Genomic DNA, 24,884 nt, shown 5'->3' on the forward strand with positions numbered 1-24,884 from the left:
TACTATGCCAGTATCTTGCAAAGTATTTGTTGTTCACTGCATTTAAACTACACCCAGCATGACACAAGCTACGCCAGAGACACTTCCCTGTAACTTCTGGAAGGCAGAGAAAACAGTGTCAGTAAAATAGTGGCCATGCCAGAGCCATATCCACTGAGGTAATTTTGCCAGCAAGAAATACGGAAAGACAATGGCACAGCCCCAGCAGCACGGACCACACTGCCCGGGCCGGGGGCTCACCGTGCCAGCTGCTGTCCCACGGGAGGTGGCACACCGTGATGGCTGCTGCCTGCCCCGAGGCCTGTGCAGCACACAGGGCTGTCACCACAGACCAGCCAGCTTCACCTAAGAGCTTTTGAAGCTAAGGAGGCTTCAAAACTGTGTGGCCAACCTCTGATCAGGCAGCTGAATAACTTCAGTTCACCCCTCTCTGCGTAATAATGGTGCCATTAAATGGCGACACTGTTTACCACACGCCCCACTTCCAGTCTAAATTTCATTTCAGTTTTCAGTAATGTCAGTTTATAACGTTGCTTGTATTTCCACACATACGCTGAAAGCCGGGATTACATGTCAGACCCAGTTTTAGCCCCTGCCCTGCCAGCAACGCCACCCTCACAGGTTTCAAGCGCGCTGCCCAGGCCTCAGCACCCCTGTCAGCCACGGTGCCACAACGCTGGCCCTCGCTACGGACAGCACCCTTTGCCGCTGTCAGGCTGCACGCGCCGGGCCCCAGCTGCTGCAGCCAGGCCCCAACTGCTGCAGCCAGGCCCCAACTGCTGCAGCCAGGCCCCAACTGTTGCTCCAGCCAGGCCCCAACTGCTGCAGCCAGGCCCCAACTGTTGCTGCAGCCAGGCCTCAACTGTTGCTGCAGCCAGGCCCCAACTGCTGCAGCCAGGCCCCAACTGTTGCTGCAGCCAGGCCCCGGCTGCTCCAGCCAGGCCCGCGTGGGGAAACCGCTTTTTCCTTTTGAATTGGGCTTTGTTTTTTTCACGACCGTGGTTGCGGCGGTGGCCGGCAGCGCAGGGCACCTCCCGTCCGAAAGGTGGCGCTGCGGGTGGCGATGGCGGGGAGGAGTTTGTCTCCGCTGGCGGCCCGTAGCCCGCCCTGCGGGGCTGACGTGTAGCAGCGAGGCGGCTATGGCGGCCGCCTGGGAGGAGATTCGGCGCCTGGCGGCCGATTTCCAGCGGGCGCAGTTTGCCGAGGTGGCCCACAGGTGAGCAGGGCGGTGCCGGTACCCGTTGCGGCCCCCGGAGCTCGCCGCCTGCCGCTGCGGCCCGCCTGCCGGCGCCCCCCCGTTCCCCTGCTCTGCTCGCCGGCCCCGGGGGGCGGTGTGCCACGGGCCCCGGTCCTGTCACACAGCGGGGTCCCGGCGGGTCCAGCCAGGCGCTGCCCCTCTGCAGGCCCCCTTTGGCTGGCGCTGGCCTGTGTGGCAGTGCCTGTGAGCCCGCGGGGGCGTCTGGGGCCCCCAGATATGCAGGTCCACGGAAGTGCACGGCTTTGTAGTCGCCGTGAAGTGCGAGCTGCTAAACGTTGTCACGGCTCTTGTGTGTTGTTGAGCAGCTGAGGTTGTTGCCCAGAACTCTGGTTTACTAAAGAATGGAAAGCGCACCAAACACGTAAAAAAAAAAGAAGAAAAAAAAAAACAAACCAAAAAAACCCCAACCAAAAAACCCTAAAAAAGTACAGAAAGATCAAAAACACAAATTCTGTAAGCACAGTCATTCATATGTGCATTCTCTTAGCAAAAGGGGCTGGTGGCTGTTCAGGAGAAAAGCTCTTTAAGAGAGCTGACCCACATAAGTGAAGCCATATGGATGATTTCAGAGGTGATAAGTTGGATCCTGAAATTATTTTTTTGTCTTAAAAAGTATTCACACAAAGCAGCAAGTAATCTTCATTACACTTCCTGTGTTTAGTATTTTTGAAACATCACTTTAAAGTTAATTTTATCATGTACTTACTTAGGATAACTGATTATTCCTTGTGTTGTTGATAGATTGTCAGAACGGAACTGTATAGAAATTGTCACTAAACTGATTGCAGACAAGCAGTTGGAAGTAGTGCACACACTTGATGGAAAAGAGTATGTCACTCCAGCACAGATTAGTAGGGAGATCCGGGATGAACTTCATGTTTGCGGTGGTAAGTGTGGCATTTGCTTTCTTCCTCTGGATTGGGAAGTGAATTTTCAAGTCAAGAAAGAATTTGAAAGTTTTATTCAGTACCCTTAATCTTGCAAAAAAAAAAAAAAAAAGAGCTTGCTTCCTGTTGCTTTTTCTACACATTAATTCACCTACTGGTATTTTATTTTCACTTCAGATCTGTGTTAAGCTTTTAGGCAAGCCTATGAAGATACATTACTTTACTCATTTTCACCACAGAATTTCTGAGGTAGAAGCAATCTAGCAACTCTTTTGAAGGAAATTTGTAATTTTAGTATGGTTAAGTATCTGTCGCAGATGTTTAGCCTTGACTCAGAATTTCAAAATCATTCTTCTTGCATGTCATTAGTAGTAATAATATTTTTAAATAGTCACTGGCAATTGACAAGTCTTTTATTTTACCAGTATGAAGAGCCATCTGCTTTGTAAGATCCAACAGGTATATAAGAAAGTGAATATGCTTCAGACTGCTTTTTGTCAATGTTTTTAATGAGAAAACAGTGTGGTGTTTGTACCTTTAGGTCTTTAAGGGTCAATTTCAAGGCATTGTTTGGAAAATTAACTTCCTTATGTTTAGACAGATTAGTCATTTTCTGAGGATTACCACAAGTATGCCTTCGTTTGCGTTACACCGTTGTGTATCGTATCAGTTTGATAGCTTGAGTTGAATTCAAAGTTGCCTATTTTTTGTTAGTAGGAACACACAAAGGTAGAAGGTTTTGGCAATCTCCATTTTGATACTCATGGACTAGTGATCAAATCCAGATCAGCATCAAGGCAAAACCTAATTGGCAGGCAGTTTGAACAGTGATTTTTACTTCTGGAATTTCTGTGCTGGATTGTCAGCAAGGCCATAGGGTAGAACACTATGGGATATCTTGCACTGACCACCTGTGGCTTCTGTGATTTGACAGTATATAAAGCTGAAGTTGGTTTAATTGGTCTACAAAAAAGTAATGAAGAAATATTTTGTACATGATGGACTATGCTATATTCTCAACTGTTCAAACATGTTTTGTATACTAAAAGTATATTTGTACTTTTTTTTGAAGGTCGAGTAAACATTGTTGACTTACAACAGGTAACTTTTTAGTAATAAAAAACCTATATATTTATTTATTTTCTTCAACGTGTATATTGTAAATATGGACTTCATCAGTTATATTCCAGCCAAGTTATTTTTGTAAAAGAGAACAAACTTTATGAAGAGCTTATAGCTCATGTCAGAGTACTGCGGACTACTGAAACTGTCCATTTACTGCTTTATTGAAAGCTTCTCTCTGCTTAATGATAATCTAGGACCTCTGAAATCACCACTAAAATACACAGATTTTCTTTATGAACTGTTTCTTTGTAAACTAAGGGGGGGAGGGAACAGAAAATAAATATGTTTTCTATTTAAAATTAAAGCTGCAGGAGCATGTATAATTAACTTTGCATGTCTCTCTGGATCTTCCCTCTTCCTTCATTAATCTCTTGTCTCTGCTAATCTTTATCCTCCAGTGGTCTTCCTCTGTGTCTAATTTTCCCTTCTGGCCTGAGTATCAGAACTGGCCTGGAATCAGAAAACCTTTCTGAAAGACAATTTTGTATTTTCGGCTCATAGCCTTCTGGAATTTTGTATTATATAGGTTTCTTTTAACCTTGTCACAGTTGCAAAGAGAGCTTTTTCCCCCTAAAGCATTGCTGCTTTATTCCAAATCACAGATTAACTCTGTATGTATGCAATACTAGAAAAATAAAAACCAGCTTTTCTCAAGACATAGGAATATGTGAGTATAATATCTGAATGTTTGAGAATTAATTTCAATTTAAAGTTCTGATGAGGTGTTTCATTGGATTATTTTTTTAGGTAATAAATGTGGACCTTCTGCACATTGAAAACAGAGCTAATGACATTGTTAAATCTGAGAAAACTATTCAGCTTGTACTGGGACAGCTTATCAACGAGTGAGTACTGTCAGGAGCGTTATGTATAATTCACATCTCTCTCTATTTTTTGAAACGCAGACTAGAAGCGATGGCCAGCCTTTGTTGCTTCTGAAGTGAAATACATTTTTCTTGACTGCTGCTAGGGCTGCTTGGTGGTAGTCAGTGCTTCTTTTCCAAATGGCAAGTGAGGCGTCTCTCAGCAGAGCCTGCAGTGAATCCATAGAGCAAAGGCCTTACGTAATGTCGCTGCGCAGTATCCTGCACTTAAGAGGCTTTATTTCTTACCTAGTGGCTTTGTGTACAGCAGCCAGATCTCATTTACTCTGCAGCTTCGCTGTCTTCCTCAGCTATTGACAAACCCTTTCATTTTTCCCCACCTCTTGCTTTAGCTCACAAGCCTAAGATGTATGATCAAGTTATTTTATGGCATTCAGCACACAAACCACCACTGAAATAATACTCTTATGGGGTTGTTCCTATTACTGATTGCACTGCAGGATTTATTCTTGGCAAAGGGCGTGAAGTTCCTGGCTCTCTTGAAGTAATTAAGACCTATCTTGCTCACCAAAGCCCTTTCCTAAGTCTCATTGACATTTAATGTTTTCCTGTTGCTGCTTTTTGACAGTTTCATACAAGCAGATAAATGGCCGATTTTAATAGTAGCTACCTGGTTAGCAGGCTTTTTTTAAAAATAAACATATTTTCACTCTACATTGTTCTCCTTTTTTTACGTGAAATAACCTTCAGATTATTTTTTCAAAGATGCAACAGAAAGAGGTATAGTACCAGGTCAATTAAGAATTCCATATTGGGCTGACAGATTAATCTTGAATTTCACATTTAATGTGTTGGGTTATGGGGTTTTTTCCTCTTGTTTTTAAATAAGGAGTTACCTGGATCAATTAGCAGAAGAAATAAATGATAAACTGCAGGAAACTGGCCAAGTGACAATATCGGAACTCTGCAAGGCATATGACCTTCCGGGAGACTTCCTGATACAGGTGATGCAAGCCACCAACCTAGCAAATGCAAAGAATTGATGGCATTTACCTTCTTTTGTTATCTTTACAATATCACATGGCTTTAATGGTGATGAGCTGCTTGTCATTCTAAGCAGAAAAGTATTAGATATATAAAGGTTGCAGTGTAACAGCTATTCACAGGTTGAGATTGATGTTTGCCTTTTCACTACTGGGCAAAATTTCTTCAGAATCTTTATGACTGTTAGGAACATATTAGGATTAGTAATGTTAGAAACGGGTTAGATTAGTGTAAGATCTGAAAATTTATTTGTTTGGAATATTAAAGTAGGGGTAATTTCATCAGTCTTATTAGCTAACCAGGAAGCAGAAATACAATGGTAGAGATCTTTCAGTTTATTCAGAAAAGGTAAAATAAATGTTCGTTTCTAGAAGCTGAAGCCAGACAATCAGACTAGAAACAAAAAACTACTTACCTTTGTTAGTGACTACTGTAGTGTTTAAAAGAATTAGGGAGAATTCTCTTACCGTTGTTGACTTCCAGTCAAGGCTGGGTTGTGTTTGGAAGGTACTGTTTTCAAAGGGTAATCCTGTGGTATGTGTTAGGTGAACAGTCATATTAGGTACCACAGACAACCTTGTTGACTCTCAATTTATGAGCAGATTTCCTCTAAGATTTTTCTCATGATCAGCTTCTACAAAAACATTTGTAACATAAAAAAATTATAATTCCTGGGCAATATTTCCTGGGTTTAGTTCACTTTGCAAAGATGCACATTTATAAACTGTTTACAGCTCTTTCTTTTGTGTTTATTGTTGCTAATTTTATTTTGACTGTTTGAAAAAATGGATAGTGAGTTTGTCTGCCACTGATTTGTACAAAATTAATACAAAAGTTACACCTTAGCTTTCCTTGTGCATCTCCAAACCATACTTACTTCTTTGCAAAGTTTTCTTTCATCATCAGATACACATGTATCTGATAGAAGAGGGGCATTGTTAGGAAAGCTGAATTCTCTGAGTTTGGAATTTGGACCATAATGGCATCAACTTGCTTGTACTCCTCATTTCTGAATATTTTGTCTATCTTGGCGAAACTGACTTGCTGATCTGTTAATACAGATTTTTTGATTAATTTTTGTTTAATATTGTTAATATACAATTTTAGCAGTCATCCCAGCTTCTATTTGCAGGCATTATCGAGGCGTTTGGGTAGAATTATTCATGGACAACTAGACCAGGAAAACCGTGGGGTGATTTTTACAGAAGCCTTTGTGTCCCGGCATCGAGCACGCATTCGTGGTCTCTTCACTGCGATTACTCGGTAAGTTACAGTACCAGCAACCACATATGAAAGTATTGTTACCATAGGTCTTTATGGACCAGATTCACTTGCGATTGAAAAAGAAAAGAGAAGAAAGACCAATGGATAGATTTCTTCAAGTGTAATTCAGTTCCTGGGGTGAAATATTTAGTTCTATTTTACTTACTGTTTTTTACATGGTGACCTCCTTTGAAAGGAAAACAAGGGAAGTATAACAATATACTATAGAAAACATATGTAAGTTTTTTGGCTGAAGAAAATGTTAATCAGTAGTTTTTTCATCTGTTTGGAGATTATCTATTCTTATTGTCATACTACCACTCCCCAGTTATTTAACATGGTGATGTCTACCCAACACATGTGATTGTAGATAATTTTTTGTTATTAAATCAATAACCGTCTATGTTAATTTGTGTGAAGATAAGAACTTGGGACAGCAAAAGTTCCTTTGCAATAATTGTTGTATCTTTGTTATAAGATACAACTTCATAGTGATTCAAAAGTAAAACCTTATAAGCTGTGGTAAACATCAGTGTAGCACCCTGAGGCTAATACACTGTGTAGTTTTGTCCATCTGAAAGTAACCTCTCTTACTGCTAGATTCTCCACATCAGTTTAAGGTCATTAATGTATGTTCTTTTATTTTTCTTTTTTCCAAGGCCTACACCTGTAAATAACTTAATCACTCGATATGGATTTCAAGAACATTTACTTTACTGTGAGTTTCATTCAGACTGTTTTGTATTTTTGTTAGTTAATTCATAGATTCTTCATTATGAGAAGTATGCTTCCATAACAGCATTTTAGTATATAGACTTACTTCTGGAATAAAGAATAATATGGTTTTCTTTAGTGTAAAAAGTGTTAAACCTTTTCTGCTATCCATAACTGAAGAGATGTTCTTTTTATCTAAAGCAATGGAAACATACGTTGATGAAATGCCTTTGGGGGCAGAATGATGCAAGAAGTACAGTACTCATTTTGTCATCTGTTTCCGTATTTGCCCTTAGCTACTGGCAGTTTTATCAGTGAAGCACACAAAAGGGGACAGATTTTATGTAGCCAAATGGCATTAGCTACTCTGGATTTTATTTATTGACTTTTCTCTGCGATAGTGGAGGCATAGCTTTTGTTATGCTCTTAGTTAAATGTCTGTACGTGCTGAGAGATAAAGCATATCCTTTAACTGTTTGCTTTTATTTTCTGCAGTTCCTTTTTAAAATGTAAATGTGTAAAGATTTCCTATCCAGCTGCTGAAACTTTTAGGCAATACTTAATTGTTTCTCACTTCTAACGTTGCAGCTATTCTTTGACTACCCCCTCCCATCTGTCCAAAATACTGCTTCAAGCATCATTAGCCTTGCATGCTGGCAGACCAAGTGCTACTGGTATTCAGAATCCTTTAATGGTTTTCTATCTCTTCTTACAAAAGTTAATGTTTGTCTTTTGTTTGATTGGGTCTTTTTGCCTTCAGGACATTGCCCACTTTAGCTTCCCTGTGATATTTCCTTGCTTACCTTCTCGTTCTTTGCAACAAACTTATTCATTAAGAATTAAAATCTTAGCATTTAAATAAAATTGTATAAACACTCTACTTTCACTTAACCAATTTAAGGTTTTCTCTTTTTTTTTTTTTTTTTTTTTTTTTTTTTTAATGTGCCATCCAGGTATTCATAGAGTAAAAGGAAAATCTGTTAAACTGCATTATAATAATGTTGCAGTACCCAGCAAATTATCATCTTTTTCAAACAGGTCCTGCAAGTACATGATCATGTTTTGCTCATGTACAGTGTTAATGTGAATTGAAGTTCTAGTGTTTTCCTGACACCAGTAATCATCATGATGGCTAAGTGTGTTGCTAGTACTTTCTTTTTATATGCATACATTTTTTTAGTGACTTTATTAATCTTTTTCTGTGGTTCTTCTTACTGTATTTCATTTTCTCTACAGTTTTGAAAGTTTCAAAGAGCTGAGCTAGTACACATTTGATTTTATTCTGTCCATTTGCTGAGATACCATTTCAATTTCGCAAATGCTGGAAACTTGAAAAATTTATTTTAATTATGTTACTTATACTCTGTGATTTTTATGTTTGTCATTTTTAACAATCTGTTTTAAAGTTGTCTTTGTCAGTTTTGTGCCTCTTCCAGGAAAAAAATGTAAGTTCAGTGTACTGTTTGTGTAATTTACAAACAGCTTATTATTTAATCAACACAGTATTACACAAGATGAACAATATTCTTTGGTTCTGTCACATAGCTGTGTTGCTATTCATGAAAAACTGGCATGCAGTTATGATAGAAAAAAAATTTTGAAATCAGAAACTGTTCAAATTAAAACACTAATTGCAAAGTATGATGAAAGCACAGATGTTCATAATTTCTGAATATTGTGTTGCTGATGTAGGACAGACATGGAGGGACGTGTATCTTTGCCAGACTGGCTGAGACCTAATAGGACACTACAGACTACTCAATCGCCTTTAAAACTCGGTGTGACATTACAGTAGTTCTGCAAAGGTCCTGTTGTTTTGTTTTAAAACAAAGACTGTCTAGACATAATTGTAGTAGGGGCTGTGAAATTTCCTATGAAAGCACCTTCTCTGCCCTGGAGTTTTAGAACCGGCACTTGGCATAAAACAAAAATTAATTGGCATCTTAAGTTCTCCCCATTTCTTTAAAGACCGGTTCATTGCTAGTGCTCCACAAAATTGTTTGAAAATCTATTAATAAAAAGAAGTTCAGATTGCAGGGAGCCAAACTGCGTTGTCTGACAGTTGCTTAAATAGAATAGGTATGTTGACTCTGTTTTCTAGGGTAACTAAACAATTAGTATAAAACACGAATTTTATTTTCAGAATCTATCATATAAGCTCAATTTTATACAAGGTCACTGAACCACAGCAGAATATGATTTCTAGCTCTTGTCGTAGATTACATAAAGCTATATCTTGTTTAAATCAGTTTATCTTCTACATTTTAGCAGTATAAGTACTATTTAGCTTTGTTAGTGGCAGTTTTGTTCAATAGCTGCTAGCTTATAGAGGTTTGTCTACACTATGGGCATATCTGACAAAAAAAAAGAATAATGCTTTAATATGTAGTATGTCTTCTGGAACCAGGTTTTCAAGTAAATTTTCCTGTGTAGGTGAGCTAAACCTCCGTAGGCTGCACTAAGCATGTGTTAATGTTAACTGCTGCTCATATTTAATGAGGAAGAAGCAGTACCATGTCATACCATTTAATATTCTGTTCCAGGGTAAATTCTGTCTTTTAATGAAATAAAAATCAAAGCAAAGTGAGATTATAAAGCTATCTAGCAAAGCTCTGGAAAATTAGCAGAGCTTGGCAGTTGGTGTCACTATTTTTTATACTGACTTACGGAAAGGCAAAAGCAGAACATGGGAGGCAAATCAGGTATTTCTGTGCACCTTTAATGGATAGAAAATATTTCGCATTGAGAAAGGCTTAGTACTTTGGTACTACCAGCTACCAGTACGTTTTTTATCAGCAGTATTTGTGCATTATTGGCAACAGTGTTGTAAACCATGAAGATGGTCACCAGTAGACGGTGCTCATATTTATGCAGTTTAGTTAGAAATTTTTCATGTCATTTTACTGTGTCCAGATCTCACTTTTTTCCATCTTGTTTAACATGCAAACAGTGAATTTGAAAAGAACATTCTTCATAAAATGCTCATATTTTATTGGCTCATCAGAGAAAGATTCTTTTATGACTTCTTTTTCTAAATTAAAAGCTCAAACTGTCGATATGTGTGTTCAGTAAGTTTTACTCCTGCCATTGTGGCTCACTCTTTTGAAACATTGTATTATTTTGAAAGCTTTTATCAAGACATTCTGGTAAGTGTTAAAAGTAATTGATAGAACTCAGAAATGTTTCACTGGAACAAGCACAAACAACTAATGGGTGGGAAAAAGAAGAAACAAAACAAGGGAAATAATTACTATGTTTTGATTAATGGGTATATTGAAGTGGAAATTGTCAATTTTCTTCTTGTAGCTGTGCTAGAAGAACTTGTTAACACTGGTCGTCTAAAAGGCACAGTAGTTGGTGGGAGACAGGATAAGGCTGTGTTTGTTCCAGACATCTATGCCAGAACGCAGAGCAACTGGGTGGATTCCTTTTTCAAGCAGAATGGTTATTTAGGTAATTAATCTGTATTCTCGTAGATAAAATATCTTTCTAAAACTAGTTTAGATAATTTGTCTTACCCTAATATAGCTAGTGTCTAGAGTGAAGCCTCACAAGAATAAGTGGAAATCAATACAGTAGTTGATACTCCACGGTTAAAAGTCCATCTTGCGTATAATCATATATATTACTGCATCACAAAAAAAACCATATTTCAGCAGAAAGAACTATACTGCTAAACAGTAACTTTATTTCTCACAAATAGAGTTATAAATGCTACTTTTATTACTGTTCTGAAAACATTTCTTAAACTGCCCATTGTAGACTTCTCAGATGGTCATGTTTGACCCACGTGGTTGGGGTTTCAGTCCAGGCATCCAAATTACAACCAAACTTTGGCTTTTAATAATCCAGATAACGAAGCGCGCAGTGCACAGGAAGAACCTTTTCCAAAATAAAATTTAAAGAACTGGAGTGGGTAGCACTAGGGTCCTGGTTTGAATCCAGACAAGTCTGTCTAACTTAAAGCTGAGTGATGCTGGACAATGGTGTTTTAAAACAGGAGCTATGGGAAGATGGGGACCTGAATAAATAGAGGAAGGTACCCCTGTGGTCCCAAAGGGCCAGCCCCTAAATAACAGTTAGTCTGGCACTTTGAAAAGGTTCAGCATAATTTACTGTGGTAGTATTAAGTGTTTCTGTAATACTGCTTGACTGACAGAATATCTGTCAAAGTCTTTGAATGTTTCCAGAACATCTAAGATTGAACTGCCAAATAGTTGAAATGCTTTGCTTATGAAGCATTGCACAATTCTACGAGTATATTGGAGTAACTTGAAAACAAAACATTTTGACATTGTAGATACTGTAAATATTGTTCATGTAATTTTAGAATACTTTGGAAAGATATAATTGCAAGGCTAAACTTAATGGTGTAAGAACCTGCACATTTTAATTTTTTTCTAAAACTCAGACCAAAGTGTCCATGATTTAATCTTCATATTTCTAATAGCTATGTTTAGGTGTAGCTTGTACTGAACTAAGTTTTAGGTCAGCATCAGCTTGAGGCTGCATTTACTTGTATGAAAACTATATGTAATTCTTCATTTCCTGCTTTCCAAAAAATAACCACATAAGATCCTGTATGTATATGGAGGTACTTAAATGTAACAGACATCCTATTTTATAGAATTTGATGCATTGTACAGACTTGGCATCCCCGACCCAGCAGGTTACATCAAAAAGAGATACAAGTCCACACAGCTCTTATTTCTCAGAGCAGCTTGTGTTGGTCAAGAAATTGTGGATCAAGTTGAAGCCTCTGTAGAGGAAGCCATCAGCTCTGGAAACTGGATAGATGTAGCAGTAAGCAATCCTTTCAGTTGTTGGATTTTTTTTGTGTCATATGGTACTTTATTGAAACTACACATATGTATAATGAAAATTCCATGTTGTCAAAGAAGAATATTCAGTTTAAGTAAAATAACAAGTAAAAAGGCATTATTTGCCTTTTAAGTTGGTCTGAACAAAACCAGGGGAAGGACATATCAATATTTAGTTGATAGATACCTAAGACTAACTTTCATTTCAGAATTAGTGCTAATGTATTTTGCTAGAGAGTAGTATATTTCTGTGGGGTTTTTTTGGAAAAAGTTTAAACTGAATTCTTGAGACAGTTCTGTTAAGCAGAGGGTTATTAGCTATTTTGCCCTGGCTAAATCCTAATTTTAGACATTACAGCACTACTTTGTTGTTTGTAAGGAGACCCGCTGTTGTTTTGTGTTTGGTATTACTCTATATCTGTTGAGTTGCATTTTGAAGAAGCTGCAATGGGGTTTGCTCAGAGGTAGCACATATTCTAAAGCAGTGTTGATTCTGTATGTTAGAAGATTTAAAATAGAGTTTACTCTTAAAATACTAGTTTAATTTTAAAAGTGCAATATATTTTAAATACTTAACAGATGTCAAATGGGTTGTCTGTGGATTCTTTTTGTCCACATACAAGTATGTCTGTCCTTTCTAGAACAGGTTATTGTATATATATGATTTTGATTTTTCTTTACCCTAGACTCTTCTGCCCAGCTCATTGTCAGTAGAAGATACTGGGATTTTGCTTCAGCAAGTGATGAGATCTTTAAACAAAAATTCTTCAGGTTTAGTCTTCAGTGACACCATTGTAGTCAGTGAAAAATTTATAAGCAGCTGTGCCGATCTATTTTCTGGTATGATGCAACAGAAAGCTGAAAAGGTACAGGTGTTTTTATTGGTCAAGATGCAATATACGTTGAGTGTTGGATTATACTTTATATGACTTTGTTTGCTGTTACCATCTCTTTACATCTCGTCTGAAATACAACTTGAGAAGGACAAAAATGAAGAAAAGGTTTGTGTATGTAATTGGTGTAATTTAATGTATATTCAGTTGCACTCAGGAAACACCATCACACTAACTGTATGATCAGATGCTGAATTTTGAAGAGAAGAGTAAATGTCTCATGTGTTGCACTTGGAAAAGATAATGTTACATTGATATAACATATTAATATAATATATATATTAATGTATAACATAACAAAATAAAAGTGGAAAAATGGCTTAAATGTTTTCATATGTATCTTTTGTTGCTGTGTGTATCTTTTTGCTATTAAGTGCATATTTTTCATTTTAGGAAATGAAAAATAACCCTGTTAATTTAATCACTGAAGAAGATTTAAAACAGACTTCTAGTCTAGAGAATTCATACGCTAATAAAAAAGACAAAAAGGATGAAAGAAGAAAGAAAGCAACAGGTAAGGCATCAATATTTAGCTTAAGCCAAAACCAACAGAAAAAAAAAAAAAACCAAAAAAAAGGCTTGTTTAGCCTTGGAGATATTGAAATATGAAGTTAATACATTTTGTAGTCCATTAGTTGCCTCCAGTTCATTGCTGAAGTTATTTAATAATCCAACCACTTTTCATCATTATACTGTAGATGTAGATATATCTGAGCTATGTCCGTGAGAACTAATTTCAGATTTAGAAGTGCAGACAGAGTACCATAAAGGTATCTTGAGTTTGTCCAACACGAGGCAGCTGGTTTTAGAAGCAAGGAGTCCATGTTCGCTTATTGGTGTGTACGCTATGGTCACATAACATTGAGTTGTGCAGTGAGGGCTGACCAAACAAGTATTAGCACAGGGACCTTTGTACTATTTTTTATTACACAGTGTAGATACACTCTTACTCTCCACTTTTCAGGGATCCAAGAAAATGAAAATACTTCTTAATAGTCTTGAGAAGTTAATTCCAAAATCACTCTGTCTAAATTGAGAAATGAGGAGTTTGGGGTATTTTTTGGAGAATATTAATATTGGATGTCTTTTCTGGGAGTCTCATGCAGACAATTTTCTGTTGTTTGCATGCATAACAATTATTTGGAGTTTCACACAGTTTACTTTAAGGTATATTCTGGGTTAAATTAATCCCAGGTCTTACTCCATTTTTGTGGTAGCTGTTCAGAATAGGTTTTAATCTTGAGGAAGACTAAAAATGTGTGGGTTTAACCCTTTCAAATCTTTCTGGGTTTTAAAATATTATTCAGACTAAAGACTGTATTTTCAGTCCCAAAAACTTTATGTGGCTCTTGTGTTGCTACAGCACAGCTGAGCAATCTATGTTGAACTCTTATGCTGAGTTTCATGTGAGGATTAGAGCACTGATGCATCTAGCTTAATGGAATATACTCATCTGCAAAATTAAACATTATATTCTACTCTTAAAAAGGCCATGACTGAGTTGACATGGAAACGAAACTTTTTCTTGTCAAAAGAGACAGCAGATTTTCTAGGCCATAGCTGAGGCACAGAAGCTTGAACTTTAATTGAACTGTCATAAATAGAATTACTTCAGCTTCCAGCCCTCTGAGGAGTGAGACTCTACTGAGCATGTACTACATGTCTAGACACATTCATATCCACAGGTAACATATGCTGCGCTATCAGCAGGAACTACTCTGAAGTGGTTCCTGAAGAAAGGAAGAGTTGGTGAACTGGTTTGCTGTTCCTGCAAAGTAATGCTTAAAAATCCATTATAGCATGTAACAGCTGCAGTTAGCTTTGTGAGTAATAGCATCTTGTCTTTGTGTTTCCTTTTCTTAAATGATAGTACTGTTGCATAATGTAGTTATGTGAAAACTTGGACCATGTATTTAAATGGAAATATTAGTACTTTCTCAAGACTTAATACATATATAGAACCAATTATTCTGGAGTTTAAATTTCTTTCAAGTGGAAAACGAAGGGAACAAGCTGTGAAAAAGGGAACAAACAGCAGAACAGTTTACCTTGTGGGGATGGCCTGGATTCTAAATTGAGGTCCTGTCTGCAGCATGAATACATGGATTACGGGACCTATGAACTAAGAAATCTGTTACGTTTGTCAGAACTGGAACATCTCATTGCTTTATAATCATCTAAGAGTAGTTGAAAAAGAATTAGTGTTCTAGATAATTGAATGCACGCTTCCAATAATATTTTGGATAAATGCTTACTATGTAGGATTGGTCCTCTGAAAGTTAGCAAAGTTACATTATCTGGAATATTTTTGAGTAGGTCAGTTATTCTGGTCTATTATTCACTGAATAAAAAGAATAAATGCTTTCTAAGATGCTATTTTCAGCCAACGGAAAATCTCCCATTACATTGTGGGTGCTGGTAGCTCATCTGTTTTCAGCTGGAAAAAGATACTGCTCTTTTTTCTTTTTTTTTTTTTTTTGAGAGTTGTACATTTGATATGGTTAGTATTTGTGTTTATTAACGACATTAGCTTAAATAAAGTTTTGACCGTAGTTGCTTTTTTTTCATAAAAATGACATTTAAGGCCCTAAGATTGTGGAATATGTATTGTAGGTAATGTTTAGAATCAGGTTGTGGTTTCTTAAATTAGCATTAACAAGTAACACAGATAAATTACCATAATACTGTAAACTTAAGTGCTACAACTTGACTGTGACCTAAGCAAATAATTCTCCACCAGAGGGCAGTGGGAGTGTGAGAGGAGGAGGAGGTGGTAATGCTAGAGAGATCAAGATTAAGAAAACCAAGAAGAAAGGAAGAAAGGACGCTGACAGTGATGAAGAGACACAAGCAACTAACACAGGTTTGTTGTTTTATTTTGGGCGCTGTCTGTTCATACTGACATGTTTTTATCATTTACTTTTCTACATCTCTGTTTTAACCCACTGTATTGATAGAGTCAGGTAAAATATCAAAGATGAGAATGCTGTTTAATTAGAATTGTATCAGTGGCTATGATGTTGCTATTTAAATGAAACGGACATACTATATTCACTGACAAGTATAACTCAGTCTTTAAAAAATAAATTTAAATAAAGGAAATGAGAGCTTTCTTTTTTAAAAATATTGCTTTTGTGTAGGAAATGCTTTAGATTTTGGGATTAATATTACACTTGGTTTCTTAACACCTCCTGAATGTAGTGTAAGATAACAAACTAGTGTATGATAAATGGAGGAGTTCTCGTCCAGTTCCAAAGCTTAATTAGTTTAAATTAACAAATCATAGCAATAAACCAGTATTTAGATATTTTTCCTCATAGGGATAAAATATGCAGTCAAGGTTTTAATATTTTAAATAAGATTCATCATGTCAAACTGAGACTTCTGTATCTGAGCTATCTACCTTTGTAACTGTTGACTTTGTAGTGAAGTAGGTACTTTGAAGGCCTAGTCGGTTCACAGTTGGTTTAGATGTGCATTACAGGATGAGTTTGAACCGCTCCCATTGGTGCACATTTCTCTACCTTTACTGTTAGGAGAAGGAGCATGGATGGCTTTCTCAGAAGTAGATGCCTACATTGTTAGTCTTTTAGCAAACAGTAGTTGCAAGTGAAAAAATCTTAATTATGTGTTATTTCTTTCATTTGATGGAGTACCAGAACTGTGTACTTCCATTTTATATATAGTATCTAGACTTTCAACACTGACTGAAAAATACTTTTAAACATCATGCTTGAAGTTGTGAAGTACGGAGTTTTAATTTTGTATGATACTACTTATAGATTACCGTAATTCACATATAAATGAAGTTATTTTTCAAGACTGCTCAGTTACTGAGTAAAACAGTGTTAAATCACCTTTTTTGTTGTAGCCTTACATGTTTTTATGATTGTTGATGTTTGTATTGCTGCATTGTAAATAAACAGATTGAACCAAATTCCCAATATAAACTCCGATGTAGCCTTCTCATTTATAAATAAGAACCTTCCAAAACCTGATTTAACCTCCCCTTTCCACCTGTTTATGTAGCCTTGTATGTTGCTCGTTGCTGCTGTGGCACAGCTAGGAACATCATTGATTTCCATTCATTCAGTTACTTTATCTGCAAAATGAACCTGTTTTATGGTGCATCTGGAACATGGAATGTCTGTCCTTTTCTGGTTCCCTGTGTCATCATCCTGATTTCATTCTTATATGTAAAAAACTAAATTCTGCAGCATGCAGACAAGCTTCGTACTTTGTCTAAAACCAAAATGCAGATGCAAAAATTTGTATGCATTTACAAACAGCATGTAAGTTGATTTTGTTACTGGGAGTTCTTCTCTAGTTTAATATTCTTGTTTTATCATGTCTCAAATTTTATACTGTAACCTCAATTGTAGGATACTCTTTTACTAAATGGGGTTTAAAAAGCTCCAGCAACCTTGTGAAATCCTTCAAATAGGAACATTCTATTCAGTTTTGGTGTTTTATAAAGCTGTGTTTGGTCTTGGTGACATCATCGTTTCTGACCTAATTGATGGGCCAGGCAGTTTGAATTGTCTCACCAAAAATGCATGTCCTAATACACTGCTTAAGTTGTCTATTACAGAAAATAATTTCCAGGAGATCAAAAGATAAATTTTGTAAGTTTTTCATATGTGTAAAACTTAACTGTCATGTGTAGTCATCCCTTTTTTTGTATTGTTGGTAACGCATTTTTTCTGTGGAGGTTTCGACTTAGAGGCATTTCAGTGTCCCATGCCACAGAGTACTGTAGCAAAACTTAATATGATGTTTTCTCAGTGAATGTTGCTCATGGCCACTACAGGTAGGAATAAGCAGCCGGAGTTCCCTTTCATGTCACAAGAGGAAATTCAGGATGTTTTAAAGACCTACATGCAGGATTGCCCTGAAGAGCTTATTGCAGAACTTGCTGAACATCTAGAAAGGTAATTTTGTGATTCAGCTAGAATTAGAAAGTGTGTGATTCACTTCAGATGAATCTTCTCTTCAATCTGTTTTCTTAGAAAAAAATGTTTTGCTGATGGAAGTGAACCACAGTATTCATTTTTTGTACAGCACCATGTTACATACTTGCTTATGTATCAGAAAGCTGTGCTGACACAGTAAAGAGAAATAATGCTTCTGCTTAGCAGTAGGTGGTTCTGCATCCTTCATCAGCAAGCGTATTTTCAGGTTCGTGGATGTATTTCCATCCCCTTAAACTGACCCATGCTGGGGTTTCACCAGTCCCATCTTGTGTACAACCCTTGGTGTATGTTCATGTTTTCTGTCTTCTGTGGTTCTACTGGTACCTATGTGAACTAGGTAAGCTAGGTCAGCAAAGTGATCTAAGCCAAGATGAATAACTTTTTTTAAAAGGCGTTCCTTACAAGAGAGAGAATGCAAGTGTATGTGTTCAGGGCAAAAAGAACAGGATAGGACCATAACAGCCCAAGCTTGAATAAAGTTGGAGTGCAGAGGTAACTCTATCTTTAGAAGGCCCTGTGCTATTTTAATGCAACTTAAGTCTTCCCCTCTTATAGCTCTTATTGATCTGAAATTTGTACAGAGACCCCTGAAAGAGTTTGTGAATAGTGTGGCTTCTGGAAATCTTCTCGATCTTCATCTTGTTACCATTTAGGAGTTGTTATGAGTTAAAATCTTGGCAAGCATATACGTACCATGCATACTGTAACCAACAGTACTTCTGCTATTACAAATGTACATTTTAATTTCCTAGTGCCTTTTTTCTGATTTCCATAATTTGCTTTTTATTTATCTCACCATTCTCCGGCATTCATGTCCCATTAATTTACTGTGTAACGAGGCAGCTTTCTCTGTTGCTGGTATATTTGGAAAAGCTTCTATAGTTTTATACTTTGCTCAGTGTTCCCTTTTTCTCCTTTCTTCTCCCCTGTTCCAAGACCATTAACAAAAACTTATCAGGAAGTTGTACGTTCTGTTTTTACGTCTTCAACATCTTCCTCTGGAGCTAGCAGAAGACAGACTATCAAGGACTTACAGGAGGAATTCTCAAACTTGTACAGCAACATTCGGTTATTTGAAAAGGGAACAAAGCATTTCACAGGTACAATGAATATATACTTTTAAAAATGAATATGCTTCTTCAAGGAAATTGTATTTATTCCAGAATCTATATTCAAGGGCAAAGAAAAGCAACATTTTAAAAAGGAAAACTTTGAAATGTGTTTATCCCTCCTAACACTGACCTTATGCTGGAGTGCATTGCTTTGCACACTTCCTTAAAATATATTCTCTTTATTTCATGTCCAGTCGGTTATATCTGCTGTCAAGATAATTGTGTGTTCTTGTCCTTGCTTCCAGAGTGTTTGCATGTCTTCACAGTTTTGGTTGTTCATGGGGGAAAAACAAAAAACAAATTAGTAAGCTTGCTTCATTCTGTCACCTGTCCCCCTAATGAAACATTTGGATACCTGATTCTAAGAAGCCCCTGTTAAAACCTCTTTTAGGTTTGGTACTGAAAGTAGCTGCTCCTTGAGGGTAGTTTTTCAAGGTGTAGATTCATTTTGCAGTGAGTTACTGTGTAAAGCGTCTTCTTTAGGTACTGTATTTTGTGACAGGAAAGTAGCATTAGGAAAATATTGTAGCCGTTTCAAAGATACTGCTGTATTCAGCTTTCTTCTAGACCTTCCCCTGTGGAAAACTTAGAACAAAAAGAAACATAAGCAAATGTCCCATTTATTCCTATGTTTAGTAATAAATGGAATTATTTCCCATTAGCCTTTGTTCTTGTACATGTGTTCCATAGGCTCTTTTTTCTAAAAGTCTATTGTTTCAGTCTTAAAGTCATGTGCTTGCTCTTCTTTGAACTGCTTCTCTTGTAGACCTTTCCTTTACATACTTTTTATTTGTTGATGGATAGCAGTGGTTGTTCATTAGTGGTTTAGGAGGATTGTACAGGGATTAGTTTACTGCTTACACAGATACACCTTTGAAACACTAACAATGCATTAAAATGCTCCTACAGACCTGAGGGCTGATATTTTTCACTGAGGTAAGTTCCATAAGCAGTTGCAAATGAGGGATGTTAGCTTCATGGATCCAGATAACCTTCTCAGACTAGTCATGGTTGATAAGAGTCCACATTTTAGGAGGTGCTGTGATAACTGTCATAGGACTTATATAACTATAGTAAGTTACTTTTAATCACTTCTTTTTAACAGATGAGACTCAGACTAACCTTGCCAAACACCTGTTGAAGACTGTCTGTACAGACATTACAAATCTTATTTTCAACTTCCTAGCATCTGATTCAATGATGACAACAGAAAATTTTTCTACAATCACAAGTGAGGTACACAGATAACAGTTCCTTTTTAACAGTCTCATGTAGATCAGTGATGTTTATTTAATATTTAATTATCTTCTGTTTAAATATGCCTACAGCTAAAATGTAATAAATATTACAGATTATTTCCATTCTTGTCTCATATAGGTCCGGATCAAGATTTTAGGTAAATTGCCAGAAGACACCAAAGGTCCTTTAACTAAACTGCATACTTCTCTGAATGGCAAGGTAAAGTGATCCAGTGTCTGAGTTCGGATTTTCCATTCTGCTGATGCAGTGACAAGAAACAGGTGACATACATAGTGTAGTACGTAACTGCTGCTGCTGTGAAAGATGAAGACAAAATAATATTTTGCATTTGTGTAAGTCATTGAGAATAAGTACATTTTCATATCTGTGAATGTTAAGAGGTGAAAAGGTGGCCTTACAGTTTTATACTGATAGTTACCTAGTTTTTTGCTTCCAGGTGGAATCCAGAGTGTCTTTTATGTGCAGGTGAGAAAAGTAAAAGCTGAGAATCAGTGGTTTGAAGTTGTTGGTGTTTCCTGGATTTTCTTCCTGAAGTTCCTGATTGTTCTCCCATGTATTCCTTAACTAATAAAAATCCTAGATATGTAAAAAAAACTTTTCAGATTATGTCAGTGTAAATACAAAAGAAAGCCGTTTATTACTTCTTTTATGTGAAGGGCCATAATGATATGTTTCTTAAGAAAAAATATTTCTGTAAATAATTGTAGAACATGTATTCCTTTTTTAATTCTATTTTTAATACTAATGGATTATAGTTGCTGTTAATATTTAAGTATATGAACTATTGGAAGATGAATAACATTAATTTCTAGTAAGTACTTTTTACTTTCTCCTTTCTTCCCTAGTTTATTCCAAATTTATTCACAGTCATCTGCTCATGTGATTAATTGTGAACAGTAGTTAACCTATTTCATAATCTGCTAACATGTTTTAAATACTTATATAATTTTTTAATAGAGTATAGAAGATTTTCTTTCATGCCTTGATTCTGCAGTGGATATATGTGGTATTATGGTGAAAAAAGGAGACAAAAAGAAGGAAAGGTACCTTAATTTTATTTATTCTGTGCACAGTGTGTGAAACTTAGCTTTGTTGCTGCACAAATGTTAGGTGGTTACTTTGGTAGCAGTCATACAGACTGCGTACATAGAAGTCTTTCTTTCCAAACTATTTAACTGAAAAATACAAAGCCAAGCAGTCTTAATTCCATAGGAGCAGAAGGAGGGGAAGGTTCATATTTAGCTAAGTTACTTGAGTTGCTGCTTACAACAACTCATAAATTCTCAAGGGGGCTTTCAAAATTGGAGGTGTACCAATGCTAGTTTTTTTGGTTTTTTTTTTTCTTTTTTTTTGATGTAGAATTTCACATGAAATGGTCAGTCAGAGGAGAAACTTAAAATTAATTGAATTCAGATATGTTTTAGTCTATTATCAACTACTCTAAGACAGAATGAGAAGCATATTTTTGTATAATGTATTCCTGTTCCTTAGGCAAGTCCTGTTTCAGCATAGACAAGCTCTGATTGAACAGCTAAAAGTCACAGAAGATCCAGCTCTTGTTCTGCACCTGACATCAGTACTGTTATTTCAGTTTTCAACCCACTGTATGCTTCATGCACCAGGAAGATCAGTACCACAGATCATTAATTTCCTAAGTGGCAAGATTCCAGAGGTATTCCTGTGTAGCTTTTCAAGGAGAAAGTACCTTTTTTATATGACAGAACATAAAAGTGGTGCCTTATATTATTTCTGCTGCATAAGACTGGCACCTTTGTATTTCATGTCTAATCACTACTTTATGTACATAATATAAAAGTTCTCTGATCATCTGTATTGTATTTCAGACATCATTTCAGGGATCTGTCTTCAAGATTTTTAAAATGAAATTTTAAATCTATCTGTTATTAGTACAGTAGCTTTTGCCTTTATCCATAGAGACAGCTATGTGTTGGGGGATATTCTTATAACTGAAATTTTTTACACTGTTTCCTCCCAGCTAGAGCATGGTTGCTTTTGAAACTTTTCTAATTCAGTTTTAAAGAAATACACAACTCTTCAAAAGAAAAATATTTAAATTCTGTATTCTAAACTGGCAAAACTAGTGCTGTTTACTAACTGCATTGCTTTCCCGCTTCAGTGGTTAATTGCCCTGTTCTTGCAGCATGGATGCACTTTCATTTTTCTGACTCTTTGAATGTCTCTCAGAATTTACGTTGCAAGACACCTTGATAGAAATATATTTATATATCTCTAACCCTCCTTAGGCAAGAATGGGAGAATGCTTTTTTGAAAACTTCATATCTAATTAAAGGTCTGTGTACCTTCTTAATGTGTAACGTTGACGTTCCTTTATTTTGTTCTGGTTTTCCCCTCAGGATCAGCATTCTCTGTTAGTCAAATACCAGGGATTAGTAGTGAAACAATTGATCAGCCAGACTAAGAAAACTGAACACGGAGACAGTGACACAACAGATAACCTGGAAGAGGAGGAAGGAGCAGACACCATTCGAAAAGAGCTCCAGGAAATCACTACCTCTATCAAAGATCTTGTTCTGAGACCTAGGAAATCTTCTGTAACAGAGGAATAAAATTATTGTTCCGTGCATCGACATCTGTGATACAGTCAGATTTTATTTTTTTTATCCTGAAGGGAAAGATAGCAGAAAATGCTTGACAAACTAAAATTTGGCTTCTAACAATTGCAAATAACAGCCAGTGAACACAGTTGTTGGGTAATGGTGGCAAATAGAGGGTTTTTACGTACTACTGCAACGTACATTTAACACACACATACATTTAACACACATTAAATGTAGTTGTGACAGAGCACAGTTGTGGACACTTTGGGTAAGAAATTAGTGGTTTGTAACTGGCATATTCATGTGAGGCCTCAAGAAATGGTTATTCTTCAAATAACAATGCATTCTGTTCCATACAGACACAGGCGTATAGTTTTACTTTTCTGATTTGGATTTATAGTGATCTAAGGATTGCATATAAGTATATAAGCCTGTATATCTTAATTTCAAATACTGGTTTTGAAACATATACCGATCCCTGATAGTATACCAATGAAATGCCATCTTTAGGTTTTGATACCTCTAGTGGATGTTTTCAGCTTCTGTTCACTGGGCCACAACATTGAGTACAAGTGTATAGTGCTAAACTTGAGAGAGCTGACCTAGTACTAATGTGAGTTCGTAAATGTACTGAAAGCTTACGGAAATCGGCACACTCATGCTGTTAATGTCCATAATAGCTGTTCATTTACACCTTGTAATCTGAACAGAGGAAATGATACCCTTTTGCATTGATGTTTTGGGAGAAGGTAAATACTGTTACGCTTGCCATATTTTACATGCTGTATGTTCATTCAGCAGACTTACAGAGTTCTTAGTCCACTTCCCAGAGCTGTTAGAAGCACTTGCTGCATTCTGTCACCTTCTTGAGAGAGCTTGTGGTATTCTGTTTATCCTGAGTTTCTTGAAAAGAAGTTACACAGAATCACAGAATTTAGTTCATGATCTTTCTACATATACTTTATAGACCAAAATATTGGCTAAAGTGTTTCCCTCAAGTTTTTACCAACCTTATTTTTACATGAGCCGTACTTTATGTCTTCAGGAAAGTGGAAAAATGTGTAAAATAGAGTTCTGCTACTATTAGCAATGTAATTCTTGTATGTTAAATGTACTCCTAACTTACAAGAGCAGATAATTTTCAAACTGGAAATACTGTAATTGTATTACTTCAATACTACCCATTGATTTCATGTGGGTGATTTCAGTTTTTTGCATAAAATCAAGTTTGAATAGTTCTTTTTACTAAACTTGTCATTCACCCATTCTTGCTAAAATTCTTTGATGCTGAAAGAAAGCAAATTCTGTTTAAGCCCTACTCTGTTCAAATGTTTCTGTTTTCCCACAGTTCATGTATTCAATAAGCTTAATCTTAAATATACCTAAGCCTGAAATTGCAACAAATGAAAGTTGAAGAGGTCAAGTACAGAAGCTCAGTAACAGACTAACCAAGGTTAAGTTGATTTTGGTAAGGTAAAAGATAATTCAATCTTTTGATATAAAATTCATTATACATATATAAAAGCAGTAATGTTTAACAATTTTCACATCAATGCTGATCTTTTACCAACTGGAAGGCAAAATAGTTTGCAGTTGCAAGGCAGAAGGAAAGGTAGTTGTTTCTCTTTCCACAGCTGAAGCTATCAGCTGACAGTAAAGGATGAGGAGTAAGAGATGAAAAATATTAAGACTGTTTAAGAAATAGAGTTTGCATATAAGGAATAGGTTTGATTTCTGGTTATTCAGCCAAAATAATTATTTTAATTCCTATACTGAACGTAAGCAATTTTATATGACATTGAGCTATTTTGTAAGTCATACACCATGTGAAATTATGTATGCAAATATGAAATTATTTTAATATCATAAAATGAAGTATTTAAAATGCATTCTGTTGACTTAACCAGTGGTTGATCATCTTGCAGCTTGCAGCATTGAAACAGCAATTGGTAGTATGCACTATTTGATTTGTTATGAGTGTCCCTATATTTTTGTTTGATACTGTTTTATGCTGTAATAATAATGTACTTATAAAATTTATTACATCATGTGTTAGACTTGCTATATTGTAGCCAATGTTATAAGAATTACTTAAAAAAGCATATTCTTTGAAGTAGATATAAGGAAGGCAC

The 24,884-nt window shown here is 36.4% G+C and overlaps 1 protein-coding gene across 1 annotated transcript; it reads left to right on the plus strand.

The window, feature by feature from the left end:
- Window positions 1–1,090: 1,090 nt before the first annotated feature.
- UFL1 (UFM1 specific ligase 1) lies at window positions 1,091–24,641 on the plus strand. The gene is made up of 19 exons (XM_037391442.1): window positions 1,091–1,216; window positions 2,000–2,145; window positions 3,218–3,246; window positions 4,018–4,115; window positions 4,984–5,098; window positions 6,271–6,401; window positions 7,061–7,119; window positions 10,422–10,568; window positions 11,743–11,918; window positions 12,622–12,801; window positions 13,222–13,342; window positions 15,569–15,691; window positions 17,639–17,759; window positions 18,738–18,901; window positions 20,019–20,149; window positions 20,291–20,371; window positions 21,131–21,216; window positions 21,665–21,845; window positions 22,549–24,641. Exons 1-19 carry the CDS (start codon window positions 1,140–1,142, stop codon window positions 22,759–22,761), a joined length of 2,379 nt encoding a protein of 792 aa, XP_037247339.1. The 5' UTR covers window positions 1,091–1,139; the 3' UTR covers window positions 22,762–24,641.
- The last annotated feature ends 243 nt before the right edge of the window (window positions 24,642–24,884 follow it).

Source organism: Falco rusticolus, chromosome 6 (genome assembly GCF_015220075.1).
Source record: "Falco rusticolus isolate bFalRus1 chromosome 6, bFalRus1.pri, whole genome shotgun sequence".
Taxonomy (NCBI): Eukaryota; Metazoa; Chordata; class Aves; order Falconiformes; family Falconidae; genus Falco; species Falco rusticolus.

Coding starts and splice junctions, on each gene's coding strand:
- UFL1 (XM_037391442.1), top strand. CDS start 1,140: ATGGCGGCCGCCTGGGAGGAGATTCGGCGCCTGGCGGCCGATTTCCAG. Junction 2,146..3,217: donor TGAACTTCATGTTTGCGGTG/GTAAGTGTGGCA, acceptor TTTTTTTTGAAG/GTCGAGTAAACATTGTTGAC. Junction 21,217..21,664: donor GGAGACAAAAAGAAGGAAAG/GTACCTTAATTT, acceptor CCTGTTCCTTAG/GCAAGTCCTGTTTCAGCATA.